Genomic DNA, 14501 nt, shown 5'->3' on the forward strand with positions numbered 1-14501 from the left:
TCCTCTGCGCCAGCTACCCAAGCCTGTCGATTACGCCGCACAGCTCTGGTAACAATACGTCATTCTCCGTTTCGTCTCCTTGTTCGCATTCACAATGACTTGGTGGGTGGTTTGCAGGTTCGCAGGGCCTATGGAGCGGTGCCAGGCCGAGGAGGAACTCCAGGACCGAGAGAACAGCACCTATCTGGTTCGGCATCGGAGTAAGGAATGCACAGAGTACGCCATTAGTATAAAGTAAGTCAACATCGTAGAAGTTTTCCCTCCTTTTTTATTTTAACTCAACTTCCTGTCTGATTTGATCTTTGGACTTCCTTAACGGGTCTATGACGTCATGTGCCCCACATTGTGTGCCGAATGAGAACGGACAAAGGAGTGTCCGGAGACTCAGAGAGAATTGCAATGATAAATCGAAAGGATTTCCAAAACGACAAAGTCTACCAAAGTGTGTTCTGACCATTTTGATGAAGGTATATGTCATTGTGAGATGGTAAAAATGTTGTTGTTGTTTTTTACCATAATGCGATCGTGATATATATGAGCCGCAAGCCGTGGCTAGCTCTGGCTAAAAATAGATCTGGTGGTCAAGATGTTCGATTTCGAAATTCCTCCAAATAGCCTCCTTAAAGTCTCTAATATATTTTCCTTTCCCAGCATTTGTTAAAGTAGCGGTACACAAAAATAAGCGATGAGTCCACAATTTTGTTGTAACATGCTAGCGCTAGTAGCTATCGTGGTCGGGGAACTAGCTTTCAAATTCACAAATGATAAATGCACTTAGCAACCAATAAAAGCCGAAAGTGCAGAAGACGCAAGAATGTCCGTGTTTTGGGATTGAGCCATCCTACCTCAGAGGTTACGTGGTGTTGCCATGTAGTCCGGTCCGGGCAGTAACATCGGCAAATGTTTCCATCTAAAAGAATCTGTAGTTCGATCCATATTCGTGGCAAAGGGTTTGTTTTTGCACGATTGGGTAGTTTGGTGTACGATTGATCTACAGTGAACATAACCTTCTCACCGGATCAGGGTTTAGTTAAACCCATACTTGACACAAAGCATGTGTTAATGATTGAAACGTCTGGTAAGTTCAGTGTCCGATGGATCCATACCAAATGGAGCTTGCTCAATAGATCAAGGTTTGAGCTAAGTTCTGTCCGCCACTCGACTTTCTGGATTGATCATTGATTAGGGTTGATGGAGGGTCTGTTTTCAACTCAATTTTCGATCAATGTTTCTTTCTTAAGGAGTCATTCATAGTAGTACATTCGCGACGGACCAGGTTTGATGGAATGTTCTCAAGGGGTCTGGTTTTGATTAAACTTCATGGTGTACGGAACCTTAACTCATTCACTACTAGCCATTTTCACTGGAGCAACCCTCTTCGCTCCCGGCTGTTTTACTGGATTTTGACAGATTTTGCAAGGCCCACATAATATTGTGTTCTATTTATATAAAAACATGGAACCTACCAAAAGAAAGATTAGAGTCTTTTCATTCATCAGGATTTTTTAAAATTTTATTTCTATCTGTTTCGGGTTTGCAGTAATTAGCAAGAGAATAAAGCTAAGTTTCATCATTATTCACAAATTTGCTTAAAACAGTGAGGAAAAGAGCTTTTTGCAACATAGCCCTGGTTGATCCCTTATACTCTGTTGCCACCTGCTGGCCGTTTTTTGTAATAACGTTAAACTACCATTGCTTTAAAGGAACTGCAACATAAAAATAATCAACTTTTTGGAGCTTTTAGCCATGTTGAAATGCGAATTCCTCCCCAAAAACATGAGCAAAGTTGTTTTCCTCGATTCGCCTCTGTATGAGAAATTCTAGGTTATTCTGCTCTCCAAGCACCAGCCCCTCCCAACCTGAGAAAACAAGCTGTTGGCACGGTTTGACGTCATTGCGTGCGCCCCCATAACTGTGGAAGGGCTTAAAATACCACGGTGTAGTCCCTTTAAGCGTGAGCAGAGGCTGCATCAAAGCCTTCTTTCTGTATGCTCAAGCAAAAAAAAAAAAAGTATGAATATGTTTTGGGACCACGGCAATATTTACTGTAAAATAGAACGTTTTTATCTGTTTTTGGGAGCAAATGAGTTCTCTACACGGATAGCATTAAAATGAGATTGATTGAACTTCCTGGAAGGAACTACTGATGATTCAAACCTGTTTTTGATTGAATTTCCTGGATTGTTCGGTTTTTGTTTGGCAAATGGATCCATAGTTTATTGATTTCAATGAGGCTCTGTTGATGACTCATCATCCACTGATGGTTGTTTCTTAAGGATTCATTCTTCCGCTTTTATGGAACTTCTTCGAAAGATATATTCTTTACGGAATTTCTGAGCTCATGAAATAACTTTCTGGGTCACTTGGTGCTGGATTGGACTTAGTGAATTGATCAAGGTTCGAAACATCTGTTCTTGGTTGGATTTTTTGAATGGAGACTCAACTTTTGTGATGGATCTGATCTTGACTGGACTTGGATCAGGGATTGACTGGATCTCCTGGTAAAATTCCACAGTCTACTTTCATAAGACTGAGTAGACACTTCTGCAGCTGGAACGTCTTAGTACTGCAGAGGTGTAAAGTTTCCATATCACCCCTTAAAATTTCATTGGTTTCCATGCTAATAAATTACAGCGTAAGCCTCTTTAATTGAATCAATGCTGCAAACAATGAATTAGTCGCTGTTAGCACACGATGCTGCACCCCTAACGCCCTTTACGTGCGCTCGGTTCTCGATGCTATTATGCAAACACAATAGAAACCAACTGCCAGCTGCTCGAGGTGCTCGTCGTGAAATCTTTGGATGGTGCACAAAGGAAAATCCTTTTAATTTCCCTTCCATTGTTTTGTGTCTTCTGTCAGGAAATGTGTGTGTGTTTGTGTGCGCACATGCCTGTGTGCCTGACGGCTTTGCATACTGATTATGCATTCATGCGTGCGCTCAAAATTGACTCTTGAATGGCAATGAAACACTCTGACCGGTCTTTTAAATCTCAATCTCTGGAACCTTGTTGTTGTTTTTTTCAGTGGTTTTGTCTCTAAAAAATATAAATCTTTAACCGTACACCAAAAAATGTAGTGCTGTACATATCTTAGTTACACTTTCCTTCAGACTGTAAAAGAACAAAATGCAACACATATCAGTGATTTTCTGTGGTGTTAATAGGAAGAGATTTAATGCCATTAAAAATGGAGCACAAAAATGTAAATTAAAGAATAAGGTCAATTTAATGTCACATCTTTTATTCTTTGTAAAGTGGGTGGGAACATGACAAGGACCAATTAAAAATGGGATTTTTTATTTATTTATTAAATGCTTTAAATTGAGATCAAAGTTTTCCTTGTATCAATAATGCAATGACATTTCTTCAACTATGGTGAAAATTATCAACAAACCAGTTTGTCAACGGACTTTTTCCCCAATGTTCTGAACAGGCCCTGTTTTGAGACCAGTTTCCTATTGCCCTATGGGGAAGTCGTGCTGAGATCTGTTTTTAAAGTGCTCCAAAAACTGACCAGAGTCTGAGGCCTTAAGACGAGGTGAAGCAACATGTGGCTCATTGCCCACGGTTGTTTTTGTACTCTCTCTTCCAAGTAATTGATTGTAGGTTTGCAGCCGGCGCCGCGAGCGTGACAACCGCCGCCGCGTTAGTCGAAAGACCTTGTGTACTGCGTTTTGTGTGTCGGCTTCCTTGCGAGGAAATGGAATGGAAAGATAACTCTTGGTGTCTTCCAATTTCTATCTATCCATTTTCTGTAGGGTTATTATAGTTTTGGAAATTTAAGTTTAGTTAGTTGTCATTTAGTTTTTTAAATGTAGTTAGTTGTAATCAGTTTTCAGGATAGTTCTGTTAGTTTTTATTAGTTTTAATTATGCTTAGTTTTAGTTAGTTTCAGTATTAGTTTTCGTTCTTTAAAAAAAAAAAGTGTATTACTTGTGCGCTATATTTACTAAACACCATGGTACGAATAAAGAAATAACTAATTTCTTACCTAGCGTTGTATTCCGACTGAATTAAATGAAAAAGCCGGCGAGCCGAGCCAAAAGTCAAGCACGCAAAATTCAAAATCGGAGCGACATCATCTGAAGGTGCTTTTCTATTGGCTGCTGCTAGATGACGTGACTTCTGTGTGACACACTTTCAAACGTCCTCATTCAGGTTAAATAAATATACTTAAAATCACATTTAAAATCATCCCCAAAGGCTCATGCACTAAATTAATTACGTTTTCACTATAATGATAGTTACTTTTGTAAACATAAATGTAGTTTGGGCTAGTTAAAAAAAAAAATAATAATCCGTTTTTTATTTTATTTCGTTAACGAAATAGTTTTTGGAATTTTAGTTTGTGTATATAACCTTGCTGATGATTGAGTCACGAGTGAAGAGCGTCTGTATCCCAGCTGACTCGGTGCGAAAGGCTGGGTTCACCCTTGACTGGTCGCCAGCCGATCGTCAACACAGCCATTCGCAATTCCATTGACGCTATTAACAACGTAAGAATTGCAACGTGGAAGCCGAAGTAGCCGAAGAAATCCCTCACAAGCACAGGTCGAGCTGTGTAACATGCAGAAAAGGCTGGAGCTGAGATTAGACGTCGCACGTTGTCTTGTTCACTGATTCTTCTGGCCTTTGTGATGTAAAGCATGCCACCATTTGAATCCATTTTCAGCCGGAGAGGTCATTTTGTATGGCGACCGATACGAGCTATACGAGCCACCTTGATGGAGCGGGATTCGGAGCATTGCCTTTACAGGTTATGCAGCACACGACTCCATACACATCAATAATGCATTCCGCCCGTGTATATTTATAATGTATCAGTGGATTGGCGTTGTGACCGTACGCCTCTCATCCACTACACTGGAAGATTTAACAATGCGGCTCAGTCAACATATAGGAGAATCACAGCGTGCCCGATGGTCTTGTATGAGTATACAGATATACGATGGTCATGTATGAGTATACAGATATATATATATTTTTTTATTATCCTCAAGGTTGGCTTTATAGTGCACACTTCTACAAAGGACACACTGGAACATAATCACTTGTGACTTGTTGACAAGACGGACCAACAAATGTATTTGTTATCAGGAAGTCCGTTCCATTTCACTTTAAGCAGATTGATGAGCCCAAAATGTTGGTTTCACGCAGTTCCTCCACTTAGCCGTCACCTCGAGTCTTGGCATACAGACATAAAGTCATTCACACCTACAGTATGGACAATTTACAGACTTTAGTGAACCTAACGTGTGTTATTGGAATGTAAGGGAGAACATGCAAATTCCACACAGGCAAAATAAAAGATAGACAAGTCAATGTGAGTAAAACCTAAAAACCCTCAAACTTTACTATATGTAAAACTCTTGCTAAGTCCCACTTTTTTGGGTCTTGAAAATGCTGCATAGTATTAGATATATAGAAGCGAGCCAGTTGTACAGAGATCCATAACAAAAGTTTTCATATGATCTCTCTTAAATGTGGATTTCCACATAACACCTGCAATGAATGGGGATCACTATTTTTTTAATCTAAATATATAATATTTACTATATGAATACAGTGCTCAGGATATATGAGTACACACCCTAAGATTTTATTCAATATCTCAATGAACATAAGAGCAATTTCCAAAATTTGGACAAAATGTTTTCTGTAGAATATGCGCTTAACTCACAACATGAAAGTAAGGTTGAAAATAGAATGCATAGATTACAAAATCTTCCGTTTAATCAAATTAACTAATGCAAAAAAATAATGCATCCCACAACAAAAATAACTACATCTAGTATTTTCTATAACTTTTATGAATAGCAACATGTCTGCTGGGCTTGGAATGATCAAGTTGTCAGTCTTTTTGCAAAATGTTCTTTAAAACATTTTTTAAGAAAACTACTTTTTTGTGTGTACTAATTAACAAATCTAGTTTTCAATCAATGGCCCACATTTGTGGCAGTATTTTGTAGTATAGTATCCCATAAACAAAAAAAATCTTGATTCTGAAAGGAAACTAAATGTGCCCTTACGAACCTGTTGGGGTGTACTCATTTATGATGAGTACTGTATATACTATTTTTATACACTTTTTATGTCTCTATAATGGTGCCTTGAGATATGAGTTTAATTCATTCCATGGTTATGCTTATAACTCAAAACACTTCTGAAATCATTTTTCAACACTGAAATAAATGGAAATGCCAATAATCCACTGTGGCATCCGGAAAGAAAAACACACAGTTTTTTTAATAAAAAAAATATCACTCTGTATTATTGTATTTTCTAGAACATATAGTAGTGACATACTTAATTAATAAGAATGCAATATTTTTTTGTCACTTTTTGCTTCAATTCAGTGGAAATTGTGCTGCTCCTTCTGGTGTGTGCGCCTTGGCCAGCCACCTGAGGGCAGTATAATACATAACACATACATAATACATACATTACGGAATTGGATATGTGGAGATGGTCTCAGATAAACCGCAGTATATTAGTTGTTCTTAACAGAGGATAAAGAATGTATGCCTGAGTATTATTATATTCATTCATGTCAGGCATCAACTTAAAGTTGAACACAAAAGAAACAATTCATGCAGTAATTTCATAATATCAGCTTTGGATCATCATTTGTTTTTTTTGTTTTGAATGCTTGTTTATGCACTTCTTTTTTTGTGGATTGGTATTGCGGGGGTGGTGGACTGGGGATTTGTTTTTAAACTAAAGCACTTTGAGTTGCATTTTTTTGTATGAAAAGTACTATACAAATAAAGATTGATTAATTGATCATATGTGAAAATTGTAGGATTTTGCCTGAAAGGGAGTGGGGAGAAGAGAACATTATAGAACATGTTTATATTATCTGTCTATATGCGTTGCTCCACCATTTGTGTTGACATATTCCCTACTTGAAGAGTTTAACATGACACCAAGATATGTGTTGACTACATAGATGGACTCATCTATGTAGTTTTGCATTGTTTGTTAGCTTTAAGCTAATCTGACTTTTCGGAAACAATGCTATGTGGTTGTTTTAAATACACAATGTATAATCTTCCTTATTTTATGTTTAGTTTACCGGAAACTTGAACTGAGAGTGGCATCAAACATTTGAAGCCTCTTTTTTGAAGAACTGTTTACTATCTGCTGCATGTCCACTGCCACTCAAGGCTCATCGCATCTTATATATCGAATTTTAGCGCACAAGTCCAAGTAAAAATCGCTCCAAATACTCGTATCACTTGCATCTCTTAGCACCACTACGCCTGCATTTGTAAGCTTGATAACTCGTCAATTTGATACGCAAAAGCAACAGGAGGGTTCAATCTAACAGCATGTTAAAACAAATGTGACTGCAATCTGCCATTAGACATCCCTCCCATTTGATGTGAGTGAATGTGGAATGTTCTAAAAGAGGTCTTGAGTGTGCTCTCACAGACCTTCGTGACTTTCAACACGGGAGGCCGAGCCTGCCGTTGGAAGCGTGTCTAGTTGATTAGCAGCGCATGTCTTATTCATCCTCGCGCAGGTTCAACGACAGAGTCAAGCACATTAAGATTCTGACCAAGGACGGCTGCTTTTACATCGCGGAGAGTCGACTCTTCAAAACGCTGCTGGTAAGGCTCCGAGATGCTCCACAAAACCAGAGAGCAAGATACATGAGTGGAATCTTGTCTATTTGATGTTGTTCTGTTCAGAGTGTTTTGTTGCGGAGTAACACAATCATTAAAATATGCTAACTAGATGAATAAATCAATCCCCCAAAAAATTAAGTATAGTGAAGAAGTGGAAAGATAGAATAGGGAGTAGTTAGTTGGTAGGTAAGTACAGTATTTACTGTTGGTACAAATGATAGAAAGTAATAGTAACTTTGTAGCTATAGGTACATTTGGACTGTAGGTAAAGTTGGCATGTCATTCGATAAGCATAGTACAGGGGTCAGGAACCTGTTGCTTTGGAGCCACATGTGGTCATTAGTCCCTCTCCTGTGCACCCTGTGGATCTCTAAGAAAACTAAGCACAAATTATTATTTTTAAAAATATTTATTTAGTTCAAATATTCTTCTTCTTCTTTTTAAATGTCACAGTCCTCATTTATAAGTTGTCACAAAAAGAGAGACGAAAGGGTAAATGAAAAAGGTTTTAAAAGTTACCTAAAAATAAAATCTCCAAAAAGGATGAGGAAAAGCAGAAATTTACCGTAAAAAGTCAATGAAATTGCTAAGAATGTCAGAGAATTTAATAAAAAAAAAGCACAAAGGAAAACATTCAAAAAGTAACTACCCTAACCCTAACCCAAAACAAAAGAAGAAATTCCAAAAATTACCATAAAATGTCCACAAAATTGCCAAAAATGTCAGAAAATTACTTGCAAAAAAAGGCAGAAACAAATGTCAAAAAATAGCCCTAAAAATGTCCAAAACATTAAGAATAGAGGAAGAAAATGACCATATTTCCATAAAATTGCCACAAATGTCAGAAAAACGTCTAAAAATGTATGAAAAATTACAAATAAATAAATAAATACTAAAGGTAGAAGACAATCAAAGTATTGGACGATGCATATGTTTGTGTTATGGTGCAGCTCTATATAGCGCTTTGGCCCCCAGTACATTAGACACTAACACATTTTCCTTCATCACAATGTTCAATTGTTTTGCGGCTCCAGACACATTTTTTGTTATTTATTTGTCCTAAAGTGACTCTTTTGACAGTAAAAGTTCCGGACCCCTGGTATAGTAAGGAGGTAGTTACAGTAGGTGGCTACAGTATGCTGATTCTTATAGTTGGTGTAGTAGGTACAGTAAATGTTGGTAGGTACAGAAAGTTAGTTGGCACTTAACGCATTCATTGCCATTGACGGCTATTGACGTCAAAAATTCATTGAAATTTTTTTTAGTATGAAAACCTAGATTTTTTATTTAGAACAGATATCAAATTTATGATTCATCGTGTGTTAACTATTGAAGTCATGTGATTAATTACAATTAAAAATTAGGAACGTCGGGCAATTAAAATGAATTGCATGACTCACGAGTTAACTCACGATTATCACAAATTTTATATCTGTTCTAAATGTACAATAAAAAAAAATCTAGGTTTTCATACTCTTGTTAGCAAAAGTGGAAAAAAAATGTTAAACTAATAGAAATAGTTTCAAATGAATTTTTGACGTCTATAACCGTCAATGGCAGTGAATGAGTTAAGGTGAGAAGGTACAGTGGGATGGTATACACCGGAGGGAGATGAGTTGGTAGGTAGTAAGAAAGTCGGAAGGCATTGTCTGAAGGTTGGTAGGTAAGCACAAGGCTAGTATGTGCTTAGCTACATTTGATGCTTGCTATAGTATGATAGTGATGGAAGAGATTATTGTAAGCATGTTTCAATAGCAACTGTAGTTAGCTGCATATCCAAGTGATATGTCATCACTGATGTGTGTTTTGGTCTCCTGCAGGACCTGGTGGAGTATTACAAGCAGAACTCCTTAAAAGAAGGCTTCAGCAGCCTCGACACCAATCTGCGGGTCCCTTACCGGGAATGCTCCGACGGAAGCTCGCCTTGGGCCATTAGCAAGACTGGCAGCGGTGAGTGCATCCTCGCAAAAGACTTCGCCGGCGAGACTCTTGCGTGTGACAGCCGGAGATGCTCCTAGCTTAGAGCGCATGTGGATGCTAGGGGAAAAAATGGAATTTATTTGAGGGCCCTGTCTTGTGGGCTTTTGTGGAGAAATTGTTTTCTGCACACAAAAAGCCGTCAGTGGTATGTCAATGCGGTGTCTTTGATAACAAACACATTCTAGAAGGAAGGAGTGACGGCAGGAAGCGAAGAAGCCATGGTAATGAGACGACACAGACGGAAAAGAGACAGATGGGAAAATTGGAATGTGACAGGCTTTAATGAACCTCAAGGTGTTGTATCTGCATAGATGCTGTAAGTCTGGTAAGTAGGCACAATAGGAAAGTAGCTTGGGTGGGTAGCAGATAGGTAAATACATGGGGAGAACAAGTAAGCGCAGCACGTAGGTAGCGAGTACCAGAGGTGGGCATTTCTGAAGCTCCGTCAATCCATCATTGACGGACGGCCATTTTGTTGACGGATTAAGAATTGTCGGGAGTTGTCAATAACGTGAAAAATGCCCACGGAGAAATCTGTGTATTCATGTTAGGTGAGCTTAACGAGTGGCAACACAAGATGGCTGCCGGTGGCTTCACTTCTCGCTACGGCGGCATTTTCAGTCCAGGTTTTTATATAAAGAAATACTAGGGATGGGCGAGTATTAGGCTGATACCAGGCCACATGTCATGGTGCGCTTGTGGCCATTTTTCGGTCAGGAACTGTCAGAAAGTCTGTGAGGGACAAAATTTTTGTTCGGTCTCGTTCGTTTCCTGTGTGTCTCCTTATAAGGTAACACTGGTTCATTTCATTACTTCATTACTTGTTGTGAGTAATATCTCCTATGTCTGTGGTTCAATGTGTATCATATATGTTTGTAGCTCACTTAACTTGCCGTGTTTAACTGCCTCGTTTACGTTTGCCCGCGCTTATTTGCCTCGTTAATGCCATTATGTCATTGAGCTGTGGTGCTAAAAATAGAAAATGTGCCCTCGCAAATGCTAATTATAGCTCTTGTACATACTACATTATATTTGTAACGGGAGAACACGAGAAACACGAAACATAAATACAGAGCAGCCTTCTAAATTAAAAGCATGGATTTCAAAATTAGTTGAAACACTATTGTATTGAACCGAATTCTTTGCACTTCACTGTATTGCATAAAAAAATATTTTTGATCGGGGCTTTGTTTTTTCTGGCCACTGGATTATTTGTTTCATCTTATTTATCGATTTTTAAAAAATCATTTTATTGTGTGTTCTATACAAAATGACTTTTATGAGCAAATTGAGAAAATATAATTGCCATTAATTTCATTCAATTTTAAGGAAATTTGCTGTAGTCGGGATGTATATGTCATTTAAATGTTTTTATTTGTCATTGTTTTTTGGGTGAAATTTTATGTATTATAAGTACTAATGGTATCAGCACTTGGTATCGGTATCGGTGAGTATTAAAGTATTTAGGTATGGAACATCCCTAATAAATACAGTAGGTAGAGTGAGTAGGTAGACCACCTCCAATTATGACCTCTTCATGTGTAGTAAAGATGAAAGTGAAATGAATGAAGAAGCATCCAGGCAGCTCACCAGGCATCGCCAAAGTGCTCCCAGTTCGTGGTTGGCGCCCCAGGCGAGCACCGGGAGCCCCCCTACTCGGGAGCATCATGCCGGATAGCGCGCTGCTCTCCTCCGACACGCATGCACAATTTTCCTGACAGGACATGACATGTCACTTGCACAGCCAGCCGAGTAGAAGGAAAAGAAGAGTGAGTGACACAAACCTGAGGGAAACCCCAAGTCTCGCGGCGGGAACACAAACCGGGGATAAAGTTTGCAAATAAAAAGCGCGGGAGGTAGCTGGAGTGAAAATACGTAAACAAGCACCACCGCTAGAACAAAGCTAACGTTAGCCTTTTGTGTGCGCGCGTCTGCACGTCCTCGTCCCTCCTTCAAAGCGGCGGCGCCATTCAGCGAGAAGACGCCTTGACAGAGCCACTGATGCCTCGGTGCATTCTGGGATAGATTATTATTGCCTTAAGTCATCCGCCCCCGTAGAGCTAGAGTGTGGGCACCAGCTTCCGTGGAGAGACAGATGCCATGCCAAACAAAACAGAAATAAAAATAAATAAAAACAATCAAAAGAAGAAGCGCTTATAGGCTGGGGAGAAAAAAACATCCTGCTGTTGCTCTGCTAGAGGCATGCATTTGACAAGATTTGTGTGTATGTGTACAAATGTAGGCCTCACCTTGAGAAGTCCGCCTGGCCACTTGTCGCTAGGTTCACTGGAAGAATTTCTACAAATTTATAAATCAGAGTCACTCTAGCCTAGTCACAGTCATAGTCCTCAGCCTTGTTGTCCTGTCTTCTGTGCAAACTTTAGTTTGAAACTTTGCATAGCCACAGTATAGTTTTAGTTCAGGAGTGATTTTGTTTTGTTTGTAGATTAGAAATCCTCCCTTTTGGAGCGCCTTTAGTTTAACATTGTATAGCCTTTGTTTTTCCCTCTAAACCAGGAGTTTTATGTTTTATATATATCTATATATATATATAGATATATATATCCTATCTGTCCTAAATCTGCCACGCCTTGTCACCTTGTTGCTAGGTAGAATTCACACAAGCTTAACTCAGGGATGTGATTTTTCCGCTAATTCGCGGAATTCCGCTTTTTTTTTATCTCCCTCCCCAAAAAAAAAATTCCGATTTTTATTTTTTTTTTTAGTTGTTCATTGTGTATGCACATGACTCCGACAGATAACATCTTCTGCTATAACAAAGACATTTGTGGTATGCTCTAATATGAGTTACTTTTCATTTGGTCATGATACAATTATTTGTTCATGAAATTTGAACTCTTCAACATTATTTATGTGTTAACTTAGTAATCACATTAGTTAGATATGATGATATTCTCAGTGATAGTTTTTAAAAGCAAAGGCAGTCCAATGTTTTTGAATGTGACTGATTTTGAGTTGACTAAAACTGCCATTTTATATGGGATAGTTGGACCTAGCTGGGTGCCAGCGGCCCCCAGACCCCCGGCTAAATTTTCAGATAATTTCACTTTGGTCAAATCACATCCCTGTTAACTTCCCCATTAGCCAATAAATGAAAATGATACAAATCTATATATGATCATGAAAAAAAATACAAATAAATGCCTCAGCCCTAATAGATATAATAAAAGTGATAAAAGTTCACTTTTCATCTTGGTCCGTGTGAATCAAAATAGATGTGAGGAGCTCATCTCGCTCTTCTCTCCCACTCAGCGTTGCTTCCTTTCTTGCTCTTTGACTTTGCCAACTTTCTCTTTCACTTTCTCTCTCTCTCGCTCTCTCCTTTAACCCTCTGTCACTCTGCTCTCTCTTTTTTGGCTGTGTTTGTGTGTGTAGTTGCTCCTGGTGGTTGCAGCTTTGTCCCTCCCTCCTCCTCTCCTTTCTGGTCAGGTACAGCAACACGGCCTTTCTCTGCTCTATGGTCTTGCTGCATGACATTGCCCCCCCCCCTCCCAACCCCACTCCATTAATAAATAATGCAAAAAAGCTTTGCCGCTCAGCAACCAGCCGGTGGTGCCGTTCGCGTCTGGTTAAAGCTAAAATGAGGCAGCAAGGATTTTTGTGTTTTTTGTTGCGAGTATGTGGGGGTTCAAAATTGATCCAATGAAACCAAAACCATATACATGCAATGCAATCAATTAAAGTTGTAAAAAGTTCCGTATATTTTTATGACACAGCAAAAAAAATTCTGCTTAGCCCATTTTAATTTGATATATCGTTCCTGGTTGTGTGCAATCCTCTTTAATCAGAATGTGAGATGAAATATCAGTATTGCGATTATTTTTTTCATTTTATGACACAATATCGATACAATATCGACTGCCAAATATTGATCAGTTGTAACAGTGGGTCCTAAAATGTATATTTTGGTGTATTTAATTCTGTTATTAAAACACAATCCATTTTGTGATTTCGTATATATAATAAAGTAGAAATACAGGAATACATCTAAAAAAAAAAAATCAATCCTCTGTAGTATCTACAAATGGCCAAAATAACAATATTGTGATTTTAATCGTTTGTGTTTAAAAGTATCGATCCAAAAGTGACATACATCCCTTTAACTATTTGATTCTTGATGCTAACCAAAACATAAGCACCTACTCACCATTCTGTGTAGTCTTTGCACATGTTCTTTTATTATTTTTTTTTCTTTTCTTTTTTTTTTTTTCTTTTTTTTTTTTTCTTAATAAGTTCACTCAGCTGTATGAAAGTTGATCTCGCTTTATCTTTAACAACAATTAGTGCTCAAGTACAGACGCTGAAATGCGCTCACGCCACGTTGTCCGCTTTTAACGTTACAAATCGAGGCCTCCCCCTCCTTTGAAGTGCTTGCATGTTACCTTCCCTGCATGTTTTTCCAATCACATTTTTACTCATGACCTCCATGCACGTTTGCGTTATGACATCTGCCACTATGCGGTCCACCAGTGTTTTCTCCCAGAGTGCTGGCGGTGGCCGTGGCTCGCTACGACTTCAGCTCCAGAGACGCGTGGGAGCTGCCTCTGCTGCGGGGAGACGTGGTCAACATCTACACCAAGACGTCCAACGGCTGGTGGAAGGGCGAGGTGGCTGGAAAGGTGACGCACAATATGACTTTGATTTTGTTTACTTCCTTACAGAGTGTCGGCAGATCCTTAAAGGGGAAGTCGACCCAAAAATGGTCTTTGCAATAATCTGTTCTATGCAGCCCCACTAGTCTAAATACGGTATTCTGAATAAGATTGTGTTTGCGGAACATTAGTTAAACGGCAAAATCCTGGCAATCATTTTTGCTCAAGGCTTAAGTAACGGCCAATAACGGCAGCAGTCTGTTACCATAAGTTTT

At 38.8% G+C, this 14501-nt stretch overlaps 1 protein-coding gene across 2 annotated transcripts in view; it reads left to right on the forward strand.

The window, feature by feature from the left end:
• The window catches only part of LOC144044756 (guanine nucleotide exchange factor VAV3-like), a 51285-nt gene that overhangs the window by 34239 nt on the left and 2545 nt on the right, over positions 1 to 14501 (forward strand). The window contains exons 23-28 of one of the 2 annotated variants that reach the window (XM_077559353.1): positions 14 to 48; positions 118 to 234; positions 7528 to 7615; positions 9454 to 9583; positions 13010 to 13063; positions 14105 to 14253. In XM_077559353.1, coding sequence (XP_077415479.1) covers positions 14 to 48; positions 118 to 234; positions 7528 to 7615; positions 9454 to 9583; positions 13010 to 13063; positions 14105 to 14253 — 573 coding nt within the window. The remainder of the gene's footprint in view (positions 1 to 13; positions 49 to 117; positions 235 to 7527; positions 7616 to 9453; positions 9584 to 13009; positions 13064 to 14104; positions 14254 to 14501) is intronic. The other variant, XM_077559354.1, reaches the window with a different exon arrangement.

Source organism: Vanacampus margaritifer, chromosome 2 (assembly GCF_051991255.1).
Source record: "Vanacampus margaritifer isolate UIUO_Vmar chromosome 2, RoL_Vmar_1.0, whole genome shotgun sequence".
Taxonomy (NCBI): domain Eukaryota; kingdom Metazoa; phylum Chordata; class Actinopteri; order Syngnathiformes; family Syngnathidae; genus Vanacampus; species Vanacampus margaritifer.